This window comes from Citrus sinensis, chromosome 5 (assembly GCF_022201045.2).
Source record: "Citrus sinensis cultivar Valencia sweet orange chromosome 5, DVS_A1.0, whole genome shotgun sequence".
NCBI lineage: Eukaryota > Viridiplantae > Streptophyta > Magnoliopsida > Sapindales > Rutaceae > Citrus > Citrus sinensis.
Genome location: NC_068560.1, coordinates 2,777,695 through 2,799,769, shown reverse-complemented (window position 1 = coordinate 2,799,769; position 22,075 = coordinate 2,777,695). Strand labels below are relative to the sequence as shown.

At 33.2% G+C, this 22,075-nt stretch overlaps 2 protein-coding genes across 3 annotated transcripts in view; one reads left to right on the top strand and one right to left on the bottom strand.

Moving 5' to 3' along the window:
- The window catches only part of LOC127902704 (putative disease resistance RPP13-like protein 1), a 53,502-nt gene extending 40,416 nt beyond the window's left edge, over window positions 1-13,086 (top strand). The window contains exon 2 of the mRNA XM_052442502.1: window positions 10,402-13,086. Within this exon, the coding sequence (XP_052298462.1) occupies window positions 10,402-12,888 (2,487 nt within the window). The 3' untranslated portion in view covers window positions 12,889-13,086. The remainder of the gene's footprint in view (window positions 1-10,401) is intronic.
- The window catches only part of LOC102613041 (ras-related protein RABD1), a 36,624-nt gene extending 17,217 nt beyond the window's left edge, over window positions 1-19,407 (bottom strand). Inside the window, exons 1-8 of one of the 2 annotated variants that reach the window (XM_052442504.1) lie at window positions 19,240-19,407; window positions 19,044-19,116; window positions 18,796-18,843; window positions 18,603-18,650; window positions 18,346-18,417; window positions 17,853-18,008; window positions 15,809-15,912; window positions 14,992-15,199 (exon numbers count right to left, since the gene is read on the bottom strand). In XM_052442504.1, coding sequence (XP_052298464.1) covers window positions 15,109-15,199; window positions 15,809-15,912; window positions 17,853-18,008; window positions 18,346-18,417; window positions 18,603-18,650; window positions 18,796-18,843; window positions 19,044-19,116; window positions 19,240-19,253 — 606 coding nt within the window. In that variant the 5' untranslated portion in view covers window positions 19,254-19,407 and the 3' untranslated portion in view covers window positions 14,992-15,108. Of the gene's footprint in view, window positions 1-14,991; window positions 15,200-15,808; window positions 15,913-17,852; window positions 18,009-18,345; window positions 18,418-18,602; window positions 18,651-18,795; window positions 18,844-19,043; window positions 19,117-19,239 lie in introns of those variants that run through there. The other variant, XM_052442505.1, reaches the window with a different exon arrangement.
- Between the last annotated feature and the right edge of the window lie 2,668 nt (window positions 19,408-22,075).

Genomic DNA, 22,075 nt, shown 5'->3' with positions numbered 1-22,075 from the left:
TTAAACTTCTTCATGCCCTTTTTATCCATAATCTTCAATTAATTTCCTATTCAACAAAATAATTTAATTAATTAAAAATAACAAATAAAAATAACTAATAATTATATAATTAATGGTAAAATATGTATATCATGTTGTTACTTTCAATTCGTGATGGCTGCGCCTATAGGGAAACAAACTGATATTGACATTTTGTGAGATAAGATACAAGCATTTGATGGCATTCAACAAACTTTCACTGCCTCTTCAGCAACATCGACAATCGAAACAAAGTGAAATCAAATCCTAAGAAGTAAAAATCTGAAAAAACAATTATCCTTCTTTCCATAAATTGACTGACCTTCATTCTTAATTGAAAATCATGACAAGTTAAATAAATTAATCTCCACAATTAGTGAATATTAATATCTCAAGTTAACTTAATGAATTAGTAACTTAATAAATCTGCATTTTCATCAAAATTAATAAGTCTTACAAATTCATCTTACATGAATTGTAAATACTAAGCGTGACTTCTCCATAATACCTCCCAATAATCTGATGCTAGTGATCCTTTTACAAATCATTACATGTTTGCTTCGGTAATTAATTAATAAAATTAAAACAAAAACAAATAGACCCCCGCACCAATAATTTACTGAACAACCCAACCCCATCATCTCCTTTTAAAAAAGAAAATAATAAAATGAGAGAATTACTACTTTTCTATTTATTTGACCGCTACTTGATTCCATGAAATGTTTCAAAATAAAACAAAATCATTTTGTATTGCTTTTGAAAATAAGTTTATTTGAAAATGTCTCAAAATTAGTTCGATTTCCTGAACAATTATATGGAAAAAAGAAAAAAGAAAAAACATGTGTAGTCTCTATTTTGTTATTTAAAATTCTTTCATTCGTCCTTTGGTTAATTCACCAATGTCCAATTCCTCAAACACGAGAATGCAAAGTTTGCTAAATAACTGTTGGTGAACTGGTGGGTACTGGCTTTCATTTCACTTTAGTGTAATAATCGTGTTATGTTAATTTTTGTTTTTAGTATATTAAATATGTACCTTTAACAAATGAGTCGAATTTCTCTTGATCCAAAATTTTTTATATCTTATTTCAACACAACAAGAATATAATCGATGATATATATTGTCACTGTCAATATAATTATTAAAAAAATAGTGTATTTTAGTAATAAAAGAGAGATTTATTTTTTTATATTTTAAGTTAGCGAAGATAGATACATTCTAATTTCCTCTTTATTCAACAATCTATTTTTCTCTATTCAACATTTGAAGAAAGCAAGAATGTTGATTTTCTTAGTTTGGAAGAATGGATAACTCTCTTCAAACTTTTGAAATGAACCTGAAGAGACGGTAAGAGGAGAAAATGTAGCTTTATTCCTGACATTTAAGATTAATAAAAGGGTTTATTATTTTCGTGTTCTTTCTGAATTAGTGCCTAATTAATCATGTTAAGCAAAAGCAAGATTCTTGGTTTGGCTTTTATTTAATTTAATATGTAAAGCAAAGGCATGATCCTGAGCTCCTCCAATTTTATATTTGTGGTGGGCGCTATTTTTGGCTTTTAACTTTCGTGGTGGGTTTTGCCTAATTGATTTCTAGACTTGCTCGACCTATCACAATCACAAACTCATTCTGCTGTAATTCACTTTCTTATTTGCTTTAATTTCCATAAACTCATAACTTGGTTTCTTTCTCCCCCCCCCCCCCCCCCCCCCCAAAAAAAACCAAAAAAAAAAAAGAGAAAATGTCAATCATCAAAGAGGCAGTCCTTATGGCATCCTTTTTTAAGTTGCTGGTCAATAAGCTAATTAGCTATAGTAGGGATTCGATTGTTTCATCAAATCACCATGAATGAAGGAGTATTATAAAAGAATAACAACCTAAATAATACGACATAAGTATGTGTATAAATAAAAATCATGCTTAAGCTATTTAGACATGAATAAAATGACGTTACACTGTTCTTTTCTTAATCGTCTTTCCTAAATCAAATTTCATCAATCAACATCTATTTTTTATGCTTTAAATATCTAATATATTTTTTTAGTGCATGAGTCGTTGCATCTAAAACAAAAAAGTGGAAACACGTACCAACCACTCACATAACATCTGTCCGGGATGGAGCCGGTTGTTTATGCCAGCAACCTATTTTGAAATGACACGTGGACCACAATTTTGTTCTTCTTTTCAACATTTTTTTTCATTTTTTTAAGAAATATTTTACTGGTTTTTTTTTTTTGGGTTAAACCGTTACAATCTAAAGATATTAAATCGTGGGTCTGCGGAGAGTTCCAATTTAATTGTCCTATCATTTATGGCTATTTGCTGTTCGGGTTTAATTGTCTCTGGCTCCACAAAAAATCAATTGAAAGATAAGATTAATTATTTACGTTTCGGCGACCTTGAGATATCGTTCGTTGTTCTGATTTTAGCCCCAATTTTATTGTATTCTTCTTTTCATTACGATTCCCAGCCTCTCGGCTCCACTTGTGCTTTGAGAATATGTATATCTTAAAGTTACAGGTGTTTTATTTAATATTATTATTTTTAGATTAATACCACGTATTCCTCGTCCGGTCTTCTCGCCATTTAAATTTATATATTTATCTTTATATAACAAATTAAAAATGAGAGAAACCGTGAGTTTGATTTCTCTGTTGTTGTGAAGTGTGAGTTTGATTTGATGATTTGAAGCACAGAAACTGTTAATTTAAATTACTATATTGTCCCCGAACCCTTTCGGCGGTTTCTTTTATTAGTTAATGGGCATAGCTGGAAAGAAAAATCGTTGTCAAAATGATTATCAATGAAAATCAAATAACCAAGATTAAAGAAGTGAAGTTGGCGCACACTGATACAATTAGTTATCGAATTTATCTTGTGTTAATTTTTCGTTCTCTCAATGGTTCTTCTCTTCAATTTTCTTTTATTTCAATTTTGTTGATACGCTATTTTGGATATCAGATAATTTTTTTAATTAATTTAATCTAACAATAATTTGATTCTCTTACTACCTATGTGAGCGAAATTCAAACTTCATACCTCTTATTTTGGACATAATAGATTTTACTATCTTATGTAGATGTTATCCATGAGTCAGGATGTTAAGATTTATTATTCCACTTTTGTTTAAATCTCACTATAAGTTAAAACTAATTAGTGTGAACCAAAATATATATATATATATATATATATGCTAGCAATGCCAACCTCAAGCTAAATTCGAGTGAGATTCAGATCCCAAATCTTTTGTATAAGTTCAAGGGGCCTTTTTTTTTTCAATAAAATTGTTATTTATTAACAAACATCATAGAATAATAAAGTTGAAGCTGAGCAGGAGCTTTTTTAACCAAACACAGTAATTTGGCTTCGGTAGTGTCAATTTAGACAATTCATGAGCCAATAAATTACAAGCTCTATCCCAAGAGGTTTTGCCATTTGAATCAACTAACTAACACCTATTATTTTCATAAAAATTGATATAAGTTCATTGAAAAATGACTTATTATTAAAAATACAATAAAAAAGCTAATACAAACAAACGTGCTTCTTTAGTTTATATATAGATACATTCACTCCGGCACAATGATGAAAAAGAGTCATTTTCAACAAAACTCGTGCTCTTCTTTTGATTTTACTTTTCCAGTCTCCTCATCATTTATATTTTATATTTATCTAAACGAGATACAACCAATTCTTCAGTTGAAGAAAGAAGATAAATTGAAATTGGAGAATTGGAGAATGTGATTTTGATTTCTCAATTTATTCTAAAGTGAGTTTGATTGGCTGATTTCAAGCATAGTAATTGTTGACTTAAATTACTATAGTATCCCTGAACTTTTTGGTGGCCTTTAGTTAATATATGGGCATAATTGGAAAGGAATGTCCCCTACATTGTTCAATGTTAATATATTATCAATGAAATAACAAGTTTAAATGAAGTTTCGTGATTCTTGAATAAACGAAAAATACAAAAATTGTCCTATTAATTGAGATACATCATTATTCTTTGTGTTTTCTCTTCACAGATCAGTAGAGTAGCTCTCAAGTAAATTTATTGAGATACAATTTTTTAACTTTTTTTTTGTTTGTTTTTCATTCTCTCAATGGTTCATTTTTTTTTAAATTTCCAACTTGCTTCTGTTTAAATGTTACTTGAGATATAACTATATAAAGGAAATTAAATATTATTAGCGATGGCAACACTCAAAAATACTTATTATACCACTCTAAGAATTTTCATCATCTTAACAAATTACCATCGTTAAAAAAGAAAGCATTTTTTTCTTTTCTTTTAATTTTTAATTGTTCTTCAAATTCGTTATTAAATATTACGTCAAGAGTAAGATTTAAACTCCAGATCGCTTCTATCATTTCAAAACATCGTACCATTTAAATTGACTAATTAACACATTTATTTTCATTTAAGAAAAGACATATTTTCTCATGCACTTTATTAATACTTGTTGCAAATTAATGAGAAATTATTTATTTTTAATTCACTTGCTTTTGTTTGCATTGCCTTATTGGATAGAAGTTTGTATAACTGGATAGAAGTTTGTATAACGTTGTCTGTTTGGTTAAAGCCTAGCAAGTGAAAGGTGCACTGTGGTTCCAATATTTGAACTTGAGTGGCTATCAAATTAAAAACCTACTTTAAAATCTCAATCAAAAGTGGACTTTGATTCAATATGCCTTTAACTGCTGTAAACATAACACTTGATTAATACCAAGCACATATCGAAGGCTACAACTCTATTAGAATTAAACAAATTTCAAGTGTGGCTCAAAAGTTCCAAAATCTCAATAGTAAACAGAGCCTTAGTACATCAAAATCTATCCTAAATTTCTCTGGACAAGCCAAAAGCCACTATGTCAAAACATTGTGTTCATGTCTATAATATGTAATTTTTAAGGATTTGAAGTTACAATAATAGAGAAAAGAAAAAAATTTGAAAAAGAGAATATCTTTGGGAAATATTTGTCTCCCTCATTATTCAAACAACTTCTAGGCTTTTTATAAGAACCAATTGGAAACACACGATATACAATACTAACTACACTTAGGGTGGCAAAATTATCACAAATCTAAAAATTTTGCGAGCTACAATCAAGTTTGATATTATAAATTTAAACATGCTGCAAGTTGCAAGTGAATTTTTATAGAGAAAAAATTTGGCAAATAGTTGCGCAGGTGTCCAACATTCTTATTTTAATATTTGTGTATTTTTAACTTTAATCATAAAATTTCACTAAAACATTATTCATAAAATTATATAAGGACCTTTAACTTAAAGCATGGAGTATCATATGCTTATTGTAATTTTGTACTTTATATTTTGCTTAGAAAAACCACGTTGAATGGGTGCTAGTGGTAATGAATGAATTGAAGATCTTAATTCTAAGATCTTAGTGTCGAATGAGCCTATGAAATAGGTCTGGGTGCTACTTTGATTTGTAGTTCTTTGTTTTTTCTCTTTCTCTTTTTTTCTTTTTAAATTGAAAGCACTTCGAGTTGTGATAGACTTATTTATTTGGTAATTGAATTTGAGAATTGGTGTTAAATTGATATATTTTGTGTATTTGTTTTAATGTTGATATTTTCATTTCTCATTTATATTGATAAAATGTAGAATTAAGTATTTTATGTGGTTTTTTTGGGCAACGGTTATAAATTTATAATTTGAATTTAGTAATTAATTTTTTTTGTAGATGCGGGTTTGGTGATGTCAAACCCGTACCAGACCCTACCCGCTACCATCCCTAACTACACCGCAAACACCAAAAGACATACAAAACAATAATGCATAGAGTACGGGAAGTAATGGGAAATACGGGAATATTGCAAGTACCTATTTATTTCAAAGCAACTTGTGACTAATTACATGCATGGCTGCTTGTCGTTTGGAGACATGTTAATCCCCACCCCTTACAACCACTTTGTCCACAATGTCAAAGTCTTTGAGGACGTGCATGCACGGTTTGTCAGCATGATGGTGTTTGTCGGCAATAATTTAGTTACAAGACAAACTAATTGCAATTACAAGGCTAAAGCCTTATCGTTTCGTTCGGAAAATGTGGCCACACATTCAAATGCCTTTCACAAAGTTTTCTATGAGTGAGATTTTTTGCGTGCTCTTTCATTGTCAAAAACAATACCGGCTTGTATTAGACCCATAAAATATTCACTATTTTTTAAATATAATATTTTTTATTTTTTTATATTTTTTTTTAAAAATTAAATAATAAAAAAAGTTTGAAGAGAGAAATACAAATATTAAGACTAAAAGAGTGAGAAAAATATTAAAAATTAAAAAATTTATAAATGAAAAGAGTGTTCATAAAAAAACTTTGTAATAATTTATTTTAACACGACATTAAAATAACATGATAGTAGAAATTACCGTTGTGATTATAAAAAATTGTAATGCACTTTTAAGTCTTCCTTTTAGCATGGAAATTAATTCAATAAATAAAGCAATTGTATGGCAAAAAGAGAGAAGAGATAAACGTTTTGATTTATCTTGGTTTATGAGTTTGAAGACTTGTAAAGCGAAGGTTCGTAGTGGATACACTTCATTTTCCTCTTTATTCAGCATTTACCCGGACACTGGGTCAATGTTGCTGGACCCTGCAAATATCAAGGTGCAATTTATTATATTCATGGTAACGAGTGGTGGTGACTCGTGATTGGTGAATTGCTCAATTATTAATGGGTGGTGGGCTCTGTTTTTATTCTCACTTTACTGGAATAAACAACAAGCGGGAAGACTTGTTACGCGCATTTTGCTTGACCGATTGGTGAATTGCTCAATTTTCTCATTTTGCTTTTCGAAACTCAAAATTCTGTTTCGTTCTTTGCCGGAAAAAAGAAAAAAAAATTGTCAGTCATCGGAGAGGCAATCCTTACTGCATCCGTTGAGATGAAATACCAAACAAATATTGCCAATTTGTGAGATGAGATACAAGCATTTGATGACATTCAGCAAGCTTTTTACTGCCTCTTTAGCAATGTAAAAAAGCGAAAGAGAGCGAAATCAAATCCTAAGAATTAAAATCAAATCTTTGTTTTTTTTCCCAATAAATTGATTGAACCTCATTCTTAATTGTAAATAGTGACAAGTTAAGTAAATTAATCAGCACCACAATTAGTGAATATTAATACCTCAAGTTAACTTAATGAATTAAATAATATCTTAATACCAATACATTTTCATCAAAATTAATTAGTCTTACGAATTCATCTTACAAAAATTGTGAATACTAAGCGCAATACCTCCTAATAATGTGATGCTAGTGATATATACAAATCATTACATGTTTACTTATTGATTAATAAAGTTAAAACAAAAACAAATAGTGTAATAATCACGTTTTGTTAGTTATGTTAGTAACCTACTAAATATATACCTTTAAAAAATGAGTCGAATTTGTTTTATCGAAAATTTCGTTTTACAACAGTAATATAACATTATGATACGATTTCGCATTGAGATAAAAAAAAAATGTAGTGCACTTACAGGAATAAAAAGAGAGATTAAAATCGTTTATTCTAACTTGCTTTTATAAGTAGAAGACTTCTACAGCGAAGATGGATGCATTCTATTTTCCTCCATATTCAACTTTTTTTTTTCATTATTCAATGTTTGAAGAAAAAGCAAGATTTTTGATATTCTTAACGTAGAAGAACTGATAGACTCTCTTTAAACATTTGAGATGAACCTTAATCACGGTTTTGAAAATCATAAAGAACAATATTTTGAAAATGTTAGCTGAGTAGATTTTAGCATTAATTATGGTTCTACTCTAAGTCCAAAATGTGTAGGTTTTTCTCTTATTATTATTTTTAAAATTCTGTCATTGATTCTTGGTCCACTCATGTCCAGTTCGTCAAGCAGAAGACAACAAGCGTGTGAAGCTTGCAAAATTATTGATGGTGGTGGGGGCTGGCTTTATTTACGCTTTGGTGGAATAAAGTGAAGCTTGCTAAATTACTGGTGGTTGGAAGGTTATTTTGTTTCCCCTTTCATCTTCACTTTAGAGTGATTTCAATTGTGTCTATTTGTTAGATAACATATTAGATGAATAAAGTAAAATATTTCTAAAAAGAAACGTTTTAGGAGTTTTGAAAAAAAACAAATAGCGAGAGAGGAACGTTTTGATTGAACTTGGTTTATGAGATGAAGGTTCTAGGAAATAGACACTGGATTAACTGCTCGACCTTCGAACTTGGTTTATGAGATGGTTTCGTAACAAGTGGTGATGATTGGTGAATTGCTAAATATTAATGAGTGAATTGCCAAATTATTAGTCATTGGTCAATAAAGTATAAACGCGTGATTTCTACTAAGCTTGCTGGGCCAGACCCTTCACAATCACAAACTCGTTCTGATTAATTATCCATTTTCTCACCTGTTCCATTTTCTCATTCTGCTTTCCATAACCCATAATTCTGCTCCTTTCTTTCTTTGTAAAACCAAAAAAAAAAGAAAAAGAAAAAAAAAATGTCATTCATCGGAGAGGCAATCCTTACGGCGTCCGTTGATTTGCTGGTCAATAAGTTAGCTTCAGAGGGTATTCGGCTGTTTGCACGCCAAGAGCAAATCCAAGCCGACCTAAAGAAGTGGAAGAATATGTTGGTGATGATCAAGGCGGTGCTTGCTGATGCTGAGGAGAAGAAGACTGATCAGTCTGTGAAGTTGTGGCTTGGCGAGCTTCAGAACTTGGCTTTTGATGTTGAAGACTTGCTGGATGAGTTTCAAACTGAGGCTTTCCGGAGGAAGTTGCTGCTTGGAAATCGAGATCCAGCTGCTGCTCTTGATCAACCCAGTAGCAGTCGTACAAGAACAAGTAAGTTTCGTAAGCTCATTCCTACCTGCTGCACCACTTTTACTCCACAATCGATTCAGTTCGATTACGCCATGATGTCCAAAATCAAAGAGATCAACGGCAGATTTCAAGATATTGTAACACAGAAAGACTCGCTGGGTTTGAACGTAAGTTCAGTTGGGAGGTCCAAAAAAGATAGGCAAAGACTACCCACAACCTCTTTGGTGAATGAAGCCAAGGTATATGGGAGGGAAACAGAAAAGAAGGAAATTGTTGAATTGTTGTTGAGGGATGATTTGAGAAATGATGGTGAATTCTCTGTTATTCCTATCATTGGTATGGGCGGGCTGGGCAAAACCACTCTCGCTCAGCTTGTCTACAATGATAAGCAAGTGCAGGATCATTTTGATCTCAAGGCATGGACTTGCGTCTCTGATGATTTTGATGTTATCAGGCTTACAAAATCAATCCTACTTTCAATTGCTAGTGACCAGATTGTGGATAATCACGACTTGAATAAGCTTCAAGAGGAGCTGAAGAAGAAGTTATCTCCAAAGAAATTTTTGCTTGTTTTAGATGACGTTTGGAATGAGAATTACAATGATTGGGATCGACTCAGACCTCCATTTGAGGCTGGCGCACCGGGAAGTAAGATTATTGTCACAGCTCGTAATCAAGGGGTTGCAGCCATCATGGGGACTGCTCCGGCTTATCAATTGAAAAAGCTGTCAAATGATGATTGTCTGTCTGTGTTCGCTCAACACTCTTTGGGGACAAGAGATTTCAGTTCAAACAAGTCATTGGAGGAAATTGGCAAGAAGATAGTGATCAAATGCAACGGCTTGCCATTAGCTGCGAAAACTCTTGGTGGACTCTTACGTGGAAAAGATGACAGACGTGAGTGGGAAGATGTGCTCAGTAGCAAGATATGGGAATTGCAAGAAGAGAGATGTGACATTATACCGGCGCTTAGAGTGAGCTACTATTATCTTTCGGCACCTTTGAAACAATGCTTTGCATACTGCTCATTGTTTCCAAAGGATTATGAATTTGAAGAGGAGGAGATAATTTTATTATGGTGTGCTTCGGGTTTCTTGGGTCACAAAGAGAGTGGGAATCCTATTGAAGATCTAGGTCGAAAGTTCTTTCAAGAGCTACGTTCAAGATCTTTTTTCCAGCAATCAAGCAACAATGAATCACGATTTGTGATGCATGACCTTGTCAACGACCTTGCTCAATGGGCTGCGGGGGAGATATACTTCACAATGGAGTACACCTCAGAGGTTAACAAGCAACAAAGTTTTTCCAAAACTATTCGTCACCTGTCATACATTCGCGGATTTTGTGATGGCGTTCAAAGGTTTGAGGACTTGCATGATATCAACCATTTGCGAACTTTTTTACCAGTAACATTGTCAAAGAGTTCATGTGGACACTTGGCTCGTAGCATTCTTCCTAAGTTGTTCAAACTCCAACGGTTGAGGGTCTTCTCTTTGCGTGGATATTACATCTCCGAGCTGCCAGATTCATTTGGTGATTTGAGGTATTTAAGGTACCTTAACCTATCTCTAACTGAGATTAGAACTCTGCCTGAATCAGTCAACAAGCTTTACAATTTGCACACTCTTCTGCTGGAGGGCTGTCGGCGACTGAAGAAGTTGTGTGCAGACATGGGAAACCTCATCAAATTGCATCATCTCGATAATTTAGATACAGGTTCGTTGGAGGAGATGCCACTAGGAATTGGTAAGTTGACTTGCCTTCAGACGCTGTGTAATTTTGTTGTGGGAAAAGACAGTGGTTCCGGGATACGAGAGCTAAAATTGTTGACGCATCTTCGTGGGACACTTAACATTTCAAAATTGGAGAACGTAAAAGACATTGGTGATGCGAAGGAGGCTCAATTGGATGGAAAGAAGAATCTTAAAGTGTTAAAGTTTCAATGGACACAGAGTACCAATGATTTGTCTTCAAGGGAGGCAGAAACTGAAAAGGATGTGCTCGTCATGCTAAAACCTCATGAAAATCTGGAACAATTTTGTATCAGTGGCTATGAAGGTAAAGAATTTCCAACTTGGTTGGGAGATTCCTCATTCTCAAATTTAGCGACCTTAAAATTTGAAGATTGCGGCGTGTGTACTACCCTGCCATCAGTCGGGCAACTACCCTCTCTAAAGCATCTTGAAGTGCGTGGAATGAGAAGAGTAAAGAGTTTGGGTTCAGAGTTCTATGGGAATGATTCTCCGATTCCTTTTCCATGCTTGGAAACTCTTTGTTTTGAAGACATGCAAGAATGGGAAGACTGGATTCCTCTTAGATCTGGTCAGGGAGTTGAAGGGTTTCGTAAATTGAGAGAGCTTCATATTATAAGCTGTTCTAAGCTGCAAGGAACATTTCCAGAACACCTTCCTGCATTGGAGATGCTTGTAATTGGAGGATGTGAAGAATTGTTAGTTTCAGTTGCAAGTCTTCCAGCTCTTTGCAAAATTGAAATTGGTGGATGTAAAAAGGTTGTGTGGAGAAGTGCAACTGATCATCTCGGCTCACAGAATTCAGTGGTTTGTAGAGATACATCAAATCAAGTGTTTCTCGCAGGGCCATTGAAGCAGCGAATACCAAAACTGGAAGAATTGGAGATAAAAAATATTAAAAATGAAACACATATATGGAAGAGTCATAACGAATTACTGCAAGACATTTGCTCTCTCAAAAGACTGACGATTGACAGCTGTCCCAAACTTCAATCCTTGGTGGAGGAGGAAGAGAAAGACCAACAACAGCAGCTCTGCGAGTTGTCATGCAGACTTGAATATTTAAGATTGAGTAATTGCGAAGGCCTTGTGAAGCTGCCACAATCATCGCTCAGCCTCAGTTCCTTGAGAGAGATAGAAATCTACAAGTGCAGTTCCCTTGTTTCCTTTCCTGAGGTTGCTCTGCCTTCCAAGTTGAAGAAAGTTAAGATTAGAGAATGTGACGCACTGAAATCGTTACCAGAGGCATGGAGGTGCGACACCAATTCGTCTCTCGAGATCTTGAATATTGAGGATTGCCATTCGTTGACATATATTGCTGCGGTCCAGCTACCACCGAGCCTTAAGCAGTTGGAGATTTACAATTGCGATAATATAAGGACTTTGACAGTGGAAGAGGGCATCCAGTGTAGCAGCAGCAGCAGAAGGTACACCTCATCTCTTCTTGAGGAATTGCATATTAGCAGCTGTCAATCTCTGACATGTATATTTTCAAAAAACGAGTTACCTGCCACGCTTGAGTCCCTTGAAGTTGGCAATCTACCTTCGTCTCTTAAGTCCCTCGTTGTTTGGAGTTGTTCAAAGCTGGAGTCAATAGCAGAAAGACTGGACAACAACACATCTCTTGAAACAATCAGTATAGATAGTTGTGGAAATCTGGTGTCCTTTCCCGAAGGGGGATTGCCTTGTGTGAAACTCAGGATGCTGGCGATAACTAATTGTAAGAGACTAGAGGCCTTACCCAAGGGATTGCACAATCTGACCTCTCTTCAAGAATTAACAATAGGAATAGGAGGTGCGCTTCCAAGCCTTGAAGAAGAAGATGGCCTTCCCACCAACCTTCAGTCACTTAATATTTGGGGTAATATGGAGATTTGGAAGTCAATGATTGAGCGGGGACGGGGATTTCACAGATTCTCCTCTCTGCGATATCTTTTAATCAGTGGATGTGATGACGACATGGTGTCATTTGCACTAGAGGACAAAAGATTAGGGACCGCGCTTCCTCTTCCTGCCTCTCTAACATCTCTGTGGATTTTCAATTTTCCAAATCTGGAACGCCTATCTTCCTCAATTGTTGATCTTCAAAACCTCACTGAATTGAAACTCCATAATTGTCCCAAGCTCAAATACTTTCCGGAGAAGGGCCTGCCTTCCTCACTTTTGCAATTACAGATCGTGGGATGTCCGTTGATGAAAGAGAAGTGCAGAAAGGATGGAGGACAATATTGGGACTTGTTAACCCATATACCTCTTGTTGAAATAGATTGGAAATGGGTTTTTGATAACTGAACAGAGGACGGCTGAAATATTTTATTGTTAGTGTTATTATTATTTTTTTTTAAATCGGGTGTGTTTGTGTATGTAATTTTAAAATTCAAATCTCAATTGAAAACTATTTTAAATTAATATGGTTTGGTGTCGGTGGGCTTTTTGTATTGTATATAATGGGTTTTCGATTTTTTTAATTAAATGGTGGAATGCTTTAAATTTAAGAAATGGTAGAATAACGTAACGGGTTTGCATTATTCAGCAGAGGAGGACTGTATTAATGTATGAATTAATTAGCCGAGGAGGACTTTGGCAAAAATTGTTTTGAAATAGATTGGAAATTGGTTTTTGGTGATATTTTTTATTTGTGAAAGGATGGACGACTGGAATATTTTATTATTATTAGTATTTTCTTTTTTCAAATTAGGAGTTGAAATGGATGGTAAAAGGAGTTTTTTTTAATTGAACAGTGGACGACTGAAATATTTTATAATTACTACTTTTTTTTTTTTTTTACAAATTGGGCGTGTTTGTGTATGTTCGAATGGATGGTAAAAGGAGTTTTTGATAATTGAACAGAGGATGATAGCAGAGAAGTGCAGGAAGGCTGGAGGACAATATTGGGACTTGTTAAATGAAATATTTTTCACTTTTGCGATTATACCTCTTGTAGTAATAGATGAAAAATGAAATATTTTATTATTAGTATTTAAAAAAAATGGGCTTGTTTGTGTATGTAATTTCAAAATTCAAATCTCAGTTGAAAACTAATTTAAATTAATATGGTTCGGCGTCAGTGAGTCCTTACATGTATTTAATGGGTTTTCGAATTTTTTAATTAAACAATAAAATGCTTGTTAAAAAAAATGAGTTTGCATTATTTAGCTGTTGAAACTTCATTTTCTTTTATTTATGCTTCTACTGTACGGTTATATACGTGCGTGTGTGTATATTCTCTTAATCAGACTTTGACAAATATTGTTTTGAAATGTTACCTATTGGATATATATATTCTCAAGTCAAACTAAGGAAATGCATTATATTTCTCTAATTACATTTCAGCTTTAATAGTCTTAATATCTTCACCAGAAGAATTACCAGCTGCCTCATCAGCAACAGTGTTATAATGTTCTACCTCATCAGCAACAGTAGTTTTCAATTGCTAATTAAACACGCAAGGGCTAACTGTACTGCAATGTTACTTATACTCTTTAAATTAATATCTATGGGCAAGTTCTTGAATTAATTGTTTATGTGCCATCGCTATTAACATTTATAAATATAATTTATCAGTTGCGATGCGTATATGAATTAGTTGCGATGCGTATATGAATTTATTTAGAATTCTTTATGACACGTAAAGTTCAATTATATGTCCTTCGTATTTTCTTTTTGAATTAGTCTCGAAAAGGTATTTCCTACGAGATTTATTAGAGTGAATTGTTGTTTTTGGAATTATCAAATAATATATTTGAGTTATTTATTTTTGTGCATATAAAATTGAAATTCTTTAATTATGTACTGGATTTTTTCGGGTCATTAGGAGGTTTTGCGCATTAATGGTTAGTGAAGTAAACCGACCAGGGGAATTTATCAAAACAACTTGATAACGTCATCTTCATACATGTACACTATCTCCAAATTCCATAATTAAAAAAAAAAAAAAAAGGGAAACTCAAAAGAGAAACAACATCCCACCCAATGCCAAGAAAATATCAGAAACAAAAAACAAACTAAGCAAATCAAAGCATTAGCTTGTGATGCCAGAATCCAGACTGCTCTCATCCGATCATGCGCTTCACAATGTGAAAAGGGTACCCGCGAACATTTTTTTGTTGCATAAAAATATTATCAAAAGTGTTACATAAATATGATATTTCACCCAAAATGATGCCGTTTTGGTAACTTTACCCATCCGATATGACCGGACTTCCAGGTCATAGACAAGCTACAAGAGGGTCATGACAATAAACGAGAACAAAAACTACTTGAACAGCTCTCTTCCCCTAACAAATTTGAGCATTTTCTCCGATTTCGTCTCTCTTTTCTTTTTCCCCCCGTAAATTGACAGGAATTTGGAATGCAATGAAGCAAGAAATTAAATTTGTTATAAACGGAAGGAACTTAAAGCAGGAAATAAATATTTGACATATTAAAAGATTCATAAGATAATGCGGTCAACATAGTTAAAACTGTCTACAATCAGTCAGCTAACATGTAGTAGTAAAATAACATGCTCGGCTAACCACAGCAGTTGCTGTTTTGCTGGATTGGCTGTCCCTTCATCTGAACTGTTCCAGAAGATTTGTTTGCAGTAGGCTGGTTGCCCATTCTGCATCAAATTTTAACTCATAATTAGTGAATCAAGAAATTATTTCAGCTATGTTAACCAGCAGATGACAACAGGTTTCACCAAGATTTGACACCACAACCACACATCGCGGTTCATGATAACCACCAGTCACTGCTCAAATAGACAACTATCAATTCTGGAAATTTTAAATATTTTGAATGATAATGTTTCAATTTCTTAAAATTTAGGGGTGAGATAAAACAATTTCTCAAATCTTGCATATGTACATTATCATGTTATTAATCTAATTTAGACAGATGTCAAATTTTGAATCCTTTTATGCACTACAAACCAAAACTAGAAACAATCTTAACATTTTATAGTCATAAATATACCCATACACGGTGTCTAAAATGCTCACAATTATCACATCATGGGATTTCTCAAACCCTGTAGGGCTTTTCTACCAGAGTAATTTGTTCCAACAGAAAACATTAGGTAAAAAGTTACTCATAGCAGAATTTTCCTCACAATGCATATAACCAGCAATAATGGTGATTGTTGAATAAGAACAGTCAGCATTTGCAAATAGGCAATGGATCACAGAATCAATCATAAGGCAAGAAGGAAAGAGTTAAGTGATTTTACTTTTTCTTAATCTCGCCAGCCATGGTCAAGAAAGCCTGCTCCACATTGATTGCATCTTTGGCACTAGTCTCCAGGAAAGGAATCCCCAGTTCATCTGCAAATGCCTGCATTTCACTCGGAGACCAACAGAAAGTCAGAAAAATCAATGTAGTACATTATTTGGATACAATGATATGCCACCCATAATTTCTGCATCTGCTGCTTGATGCCAATAGATCAGCCGATGTACTGTCTTAATCAATAACAAGTCAACACAAAGTCCATAACTCCGTCTGTTGCTAAAAACCAACCCAACAAGTTTCTCTCAGTCATACATAAAAGCATTTCCAAAGTCTTGAAAGATATTTTATTGGATAAGTACCTTGGAAACTTTAAATCACATGAAGAAGCAGAAAAAGATGCTTTCTCCTTAACATCGTGAAGCACTTTGATGTGCAGATCTTGTAGCTTAATGCTCAACATATCACATTAGTCTAAGTCATGAGTTGAAAACAAGATTCTTATAAAATCTTATTGCATGCAAATTATGCAGTTAAAATTTACCAATTTATATAGATAACTAATTAATAGAAATTATTCATTGACAAACAATAGATATCTTATGCAATGATATTCCCTAAAGAATCAGACTGCCAAATCCCTTTAGATAACCTTGGAAAGAGACCAGGAAAACGATACAGATCTCACCCTAACCAACCATTTGAGTGAAGCATTAAGGGTGGCAAGTTTCAAACTGAATTACAGAGGTTAGCAGCCAGTAGCTCAACCAAAACACAAGTACGAGTGACCGTGTATTATCTTGCAAGTGTGTGCATGGGAAGGCATGCAAACAGGTAAGTGAAAGACAGGTAAGTGGTGTGGGGGGGGGGGGGGGGAGAGAAAGAGAGGTCTAAAGCCCAAACGTCATATGAACTTCAATAGATCCATTAGACTATTTTGTAATTGGGGTTGTCCATATGGATAAGATTCGACATGGAATGAGAATACGCACCAAAACGGACATTCAAGGCTCAAAACAAATTAGAAAATGCATTAGAGGAAAGTAAATGATTCTCTTTGGGTATGTTTTGACTTTCTTTTCCAAAAAAAGGGGTAATATTAGTCACCATTTAAGGAAAAAATTGCTTTAATAAAAATTTTATTTTCATTATTCATTGATAAAGGGTAGAATCACTTAGAGCAATTTGGCACGGCCCTTGGAAAAAAGGAAAAGGTATTTAAGGATACCCCGACTCAATTTTATTGGAAACACACTCAACACTGAAGGATATGATACAAGGGACATTTACATGAAGAGTCAAACTTGTGTTCTAATAAGTCAAATTCTCACTAAGCATGCACATGATAAAAGATTAACAAAGAAATACAATTTTATTAAACAATCAGTTGCATTAAAATGAGAAAATATTACGAACATTTATTTTAGGGGATATTATCAATTGACTACTTTAAGAATTACAATATATCAAACAACTACAAGAAGTATTTTAGTCTATCATTTAACAACTATATCTTTACAAAACTTATCATTTTACTACATTTCCGTTAGTACAAAAAAAATACCAATTTCACCCTTGGAAAAAAATTACACAAATAGAGGTATCAAATATTATATTCATAGGCTAATAGGAATTATTTGTAGCTACTTTCTATTTTGAATTTATAATATTGTAATACTTTGTGTGTTATTTTTTAACCAAAAAAGAATTAATATAAAGTGCAAAATTGATATTTTATCAGTCAGCCAACAGGTCAACTATCAGTGCTAATGAAATGTAGTAAAATAATGGATTTTGTCTAGGTATAATAGTAAAATGATGGAATCATATTTTTTATGGACTTTAGATTTATTGCAATTCTTGAAGGATTCAAACGATAATAACCCTTATTTTAACAAGTCGTATTGACAAAAAAGATTCCAGCTCGAGATACAAACTGTCCAAAGTTTGAGTGTCCTGGGTATGCAGAAACTTATCAAGCAAATGCACTTGAGAAGAGTTTAAAATTATATTCAAAGTTCAGGCGACAGAAGTCAGGAATATACCTTGGCTGTCTGTGTGTCCACAACCTTGTTCTCAACTAAATCGCATTTGTTCCCAACTAGAAGTTTGCATACACTGTCATTTGCGTATCTGTCAATCTCATTCAACCACTGCTTGACATTATTGAAGCTCTCCATCTCAGTTACATCATAGACAATCTATTGAAATCCCAACACATTTAATTAATCTCACACAGTTGCCCAATTAAAAAATTGGAAAAACAAAATTACCACTTATTCTTTCTTAAAAGAGAATACAGCATTGCAAGACTTTTACTTCCGACAACATCATATGTCATAAGAATTTATTAGACAATTTGCATCATATTATCGCTCCCATTCTTGGACTACATCATCTTGTATACAGATTTATTGGAAAATGTACTGCTTAACGAAAGATGAAAAATAAGTTAATAAACACATACAAAGTTGTTAAGATGTCACATGTAAATCACAAACTTTCTGATTTAAACCAAGAAGCAGGAAGGCTCCTTACTATGATTCCATGGGCTCCTCGGTAATAACTGCTAGTTATAGTCCTGAATCGCTCCTGTCCAGCAGTGTCCCACTAAACAGATGAAAAAAAATCAAACATCAGACATTACCTAAATGATGTTTATAAGACAAATACACTCATTTCAACATATCACTCTTCAAACAAAGAAAATAAGACCAGGTTCTTGAACATAACCTTCACTAAATAAGACAAATCGAATTTCTCCCAATACAAGATAAAAGGAAATTTTGACTCACAATCTGCAGTTTGATCGTCTTCCCATCCAGCTCCACAGTTCTTATTTTCTGCCAAAATTTAAAAAAAAAAAGTAAAATGCTGAAGTCTGCCAACATTTCTTTCCACATATGCATACACATACATACATACACGTACATAGACTCATATTATAACTTATACACATATATACATATATATAGAAGAGAGACTCACAAAATCAACTCCAATGGTACTGATGTAGCTGTCAACATAAGAATCATCCTGAAAAATTTTAAAAAAATTACATTAATAAGCCTAAAAACTAGTAATTAACGTAATGAAAACTGAAATTTCCAAGAATAACAATTATTTATCATCTAAATTATCATTTTAATAACACAAATTCAGAGAACAAAAAGCTAAAATAGAAAGTAATTAATATAAAAAAAGAAAATAAAAAGGGAAAGGAAAAGTCAACAGACAGCAAATCGGAGCAGCAGGCAGGACTTCCCGACCGACGAGTCTCCGATAAGCAACAGCTTGAACAGATAATCGCTTTAACAACAACAAAAAAAAAATGAAAAGCCAAAAAATAAAAAAATTGAAGTATTGTCAAATGAAAATGAGTAGATGTTAACAATGTAAATATCAAAAAAGGAAGGAAACAGGGAGGCTCACTATTCGTTGCTCATGATTTTGGATGGAAGTGAAGAATTTTGCGACGGTCCTTTTGCTCTGTTTGGAGAGCGAGAAAGAGAAAAAGAAAATGAAAGGGAAAGTTTGTTTGTGCTGTGTCGTGCGGGAAAATTTTCTATCTCGCCTCTCGAACTTAGCTTTGTCCACTTATTATTGCTATTATTTAATTATTGTTTACGAGATTCATTATTATTACTGTTTTCTTGGATTTTGTATTTATAATTAGACCCTTGCATGCTTTTTAATCAAATAAAGACATTTATTTATTTATTTATATCAAATTAGGTCAGTTGTAAAAAAAAAAAGCCTCTACTTACGGAATGACCAAATTGCCCTTCGAGGTATTGAACATGTGGGCCACTGAGTTGGGGACGTACTTGTATTCTTAGTTTTTTTTAATGAGAAATATTTGCAATCATACAAATACTTAAACTCGTTTACATCAATTATTATATGGTACCGCTCAGATTTATAACTCTCTCAAATATTCGAGGGACGTCAACTCTCATTTTAGGATAAAGAATGCCTTCACTCAAACTCTAAGGTTCTGAGGAAAGAAATTTAAATTAAACTACTGCAATACGTCTGCGGAGGCTCGAACCATTTTCCTCATATTTGTGAGGCCCAAGTGGTTTACTTGTATTCTTAGTTAAGTTGGAGAGAATGAACCATTAATGTCAAATTATGTGCTCATAGGCCATCGGCAAATTATGAGGATGGGTTCGTGTCCTAATAATTAATGAGACTTATTTCTTCTTCTTGTTTAATTGGTTTCGTTATTAATATAGATGGAATAGGATATTCCCTGATATTAAGTGAGGCAAAAATTTAGGATGTGTCGTAACATACTTGATATATTACAGTTCGAATCAGTTTATATATTTAGTATATCTTAGTTGTGAAATCTCAACAAATTTTAAACTGCAAGTATGATTAGATTTTTTATTATAATATACATATCAGTGTATCAAAAAAAAAGTTAGGAGAAGACACACATGGGTTACTTTTAAAATTTACTTTTATCATTTAAGTCTTTGATTAATTTTTTTATATCTAATGTTTTATCCTTGTTGTTAAAACAATCACAGTTAAAACACATTGTTAAAAGGTAAGCATAATCTTTTGCAAATAAATTAACTAATTTTAAATCATAAACGTATCAAATACTCAATTTTTAAGTGAAAATGTCATATCTACCTTCAAATGATTTTTTTTTTAACCATTTTAACACTAATGATCAAATGCAGTATTAAAACTTATGAATATATGAAAACTTATAAATCCTAACTACTATTGTTATCACTCAAAACACCCTTCAATATCCTTTAAAAAAAAAGAAGGTCTTTTTTCCCCTAAAATTGTACCTAAGGATAAATAAAATATATATGTAAGTTATCCAATCATTTGCCTATTAATGACTACATTTCCGCTAGTCCACAATCAATATGTGAACAACGAGTCATCTATAATATGTGCAAGTGCATGCTATTCACACTCGTTGTCAGTCTTAATGCAGTGGTACGACATTCCATCCACTTTTTGTCATCCACATTTTTTTTTTAACTCTTACAATAGGTCGCTCATTGACGCAAACCATAAACGACGGGTCATAATATTTACGCTTGTGGAAGCAAACGACATGACATCCATATATTTTGTGCAAGTACATTAAGACATTTGCCCTCCTAGTCTATAAACGATAAGTCATATACGCCGTGTATACCATAAAATTTAATGTATTCAATGTAATATGGCTAAAAAAATACATGTGTTTGTAGCAAATTTTATATTGGTTGTCTCTCAAAATATGTCGATTGCTAATCTGGCCAATTATTGTTTTACTTTATTTATTTATTTTTAGGAAAGCTACATGTTAACTTGCCCAAAAAATAAAACTTGATTTTGCATGAGTTTAAATATATAATATAGATACAGAAACAAACTGCAAACCTACTGCCAATGATTGCTCTCAACGCAAATTTTAACTATTTTCTTCTTCAATCTCGTGATAATAAAATGGGAAATTTACAAAAATAACCATAAAATTTTTGTTATTTTCATAATTAACCCTCTCAACTTTTTTCTATCAACATTAGCCAAACATATGCTTTTTTCCCCAAATTACCCTTCTTTACAAACCAAAAGCAACATTCTTTCTCCTCTTTCGTCAAACCAAAGGCAGCTTCCACTCTTGAATCATCAACCAACGGCAACGGCAAAAGGCAACGATAAAAAGTGAAATCCGATCATAATTTATTCGGATCCAATACTAATCGGCATCACATAGTGGTATGAGTTATTTTCTTGCTCGTGAGTTTAACTGAACTGCGGATGATTTTGTGGGTGAATCTGGCGACAGGTTGTCTGTCGACAGGGAGCCTGTCGCACCAAAACTTGGAGCGACAGGTAGCCTTTCGCACCAAGTTTCGTGCGACAGTCAGCCTGTCACACCAAAAGTCAGATTCATTATAATTAACTATTAATTTGATAGGGCTGAAATAATTTATTTTTTTATAATTTCAAGCTTAATGGATTCAGTTGTACTTGAATTGTGTTACGATGGTTGGTGGGAGATATTAGAGGATGGGCGTATGGAGTATGTCAATGGTAAAAATAGAGCTTTTTTTGGTTGAAAAAAAATTGTCTTTTTGATCAGTTATTGGCAAGAGTATACGATGTGTTACAAATTAATCTTAATGAATATAGTATCACAATGAAGACAACTTTGAGGTCTAGTAACATATTATATCGTGTATGTGCACTGCCCATGTATATATTTGATGATGAAATGGTGAGGGTTGTGTTACATATGGCATCC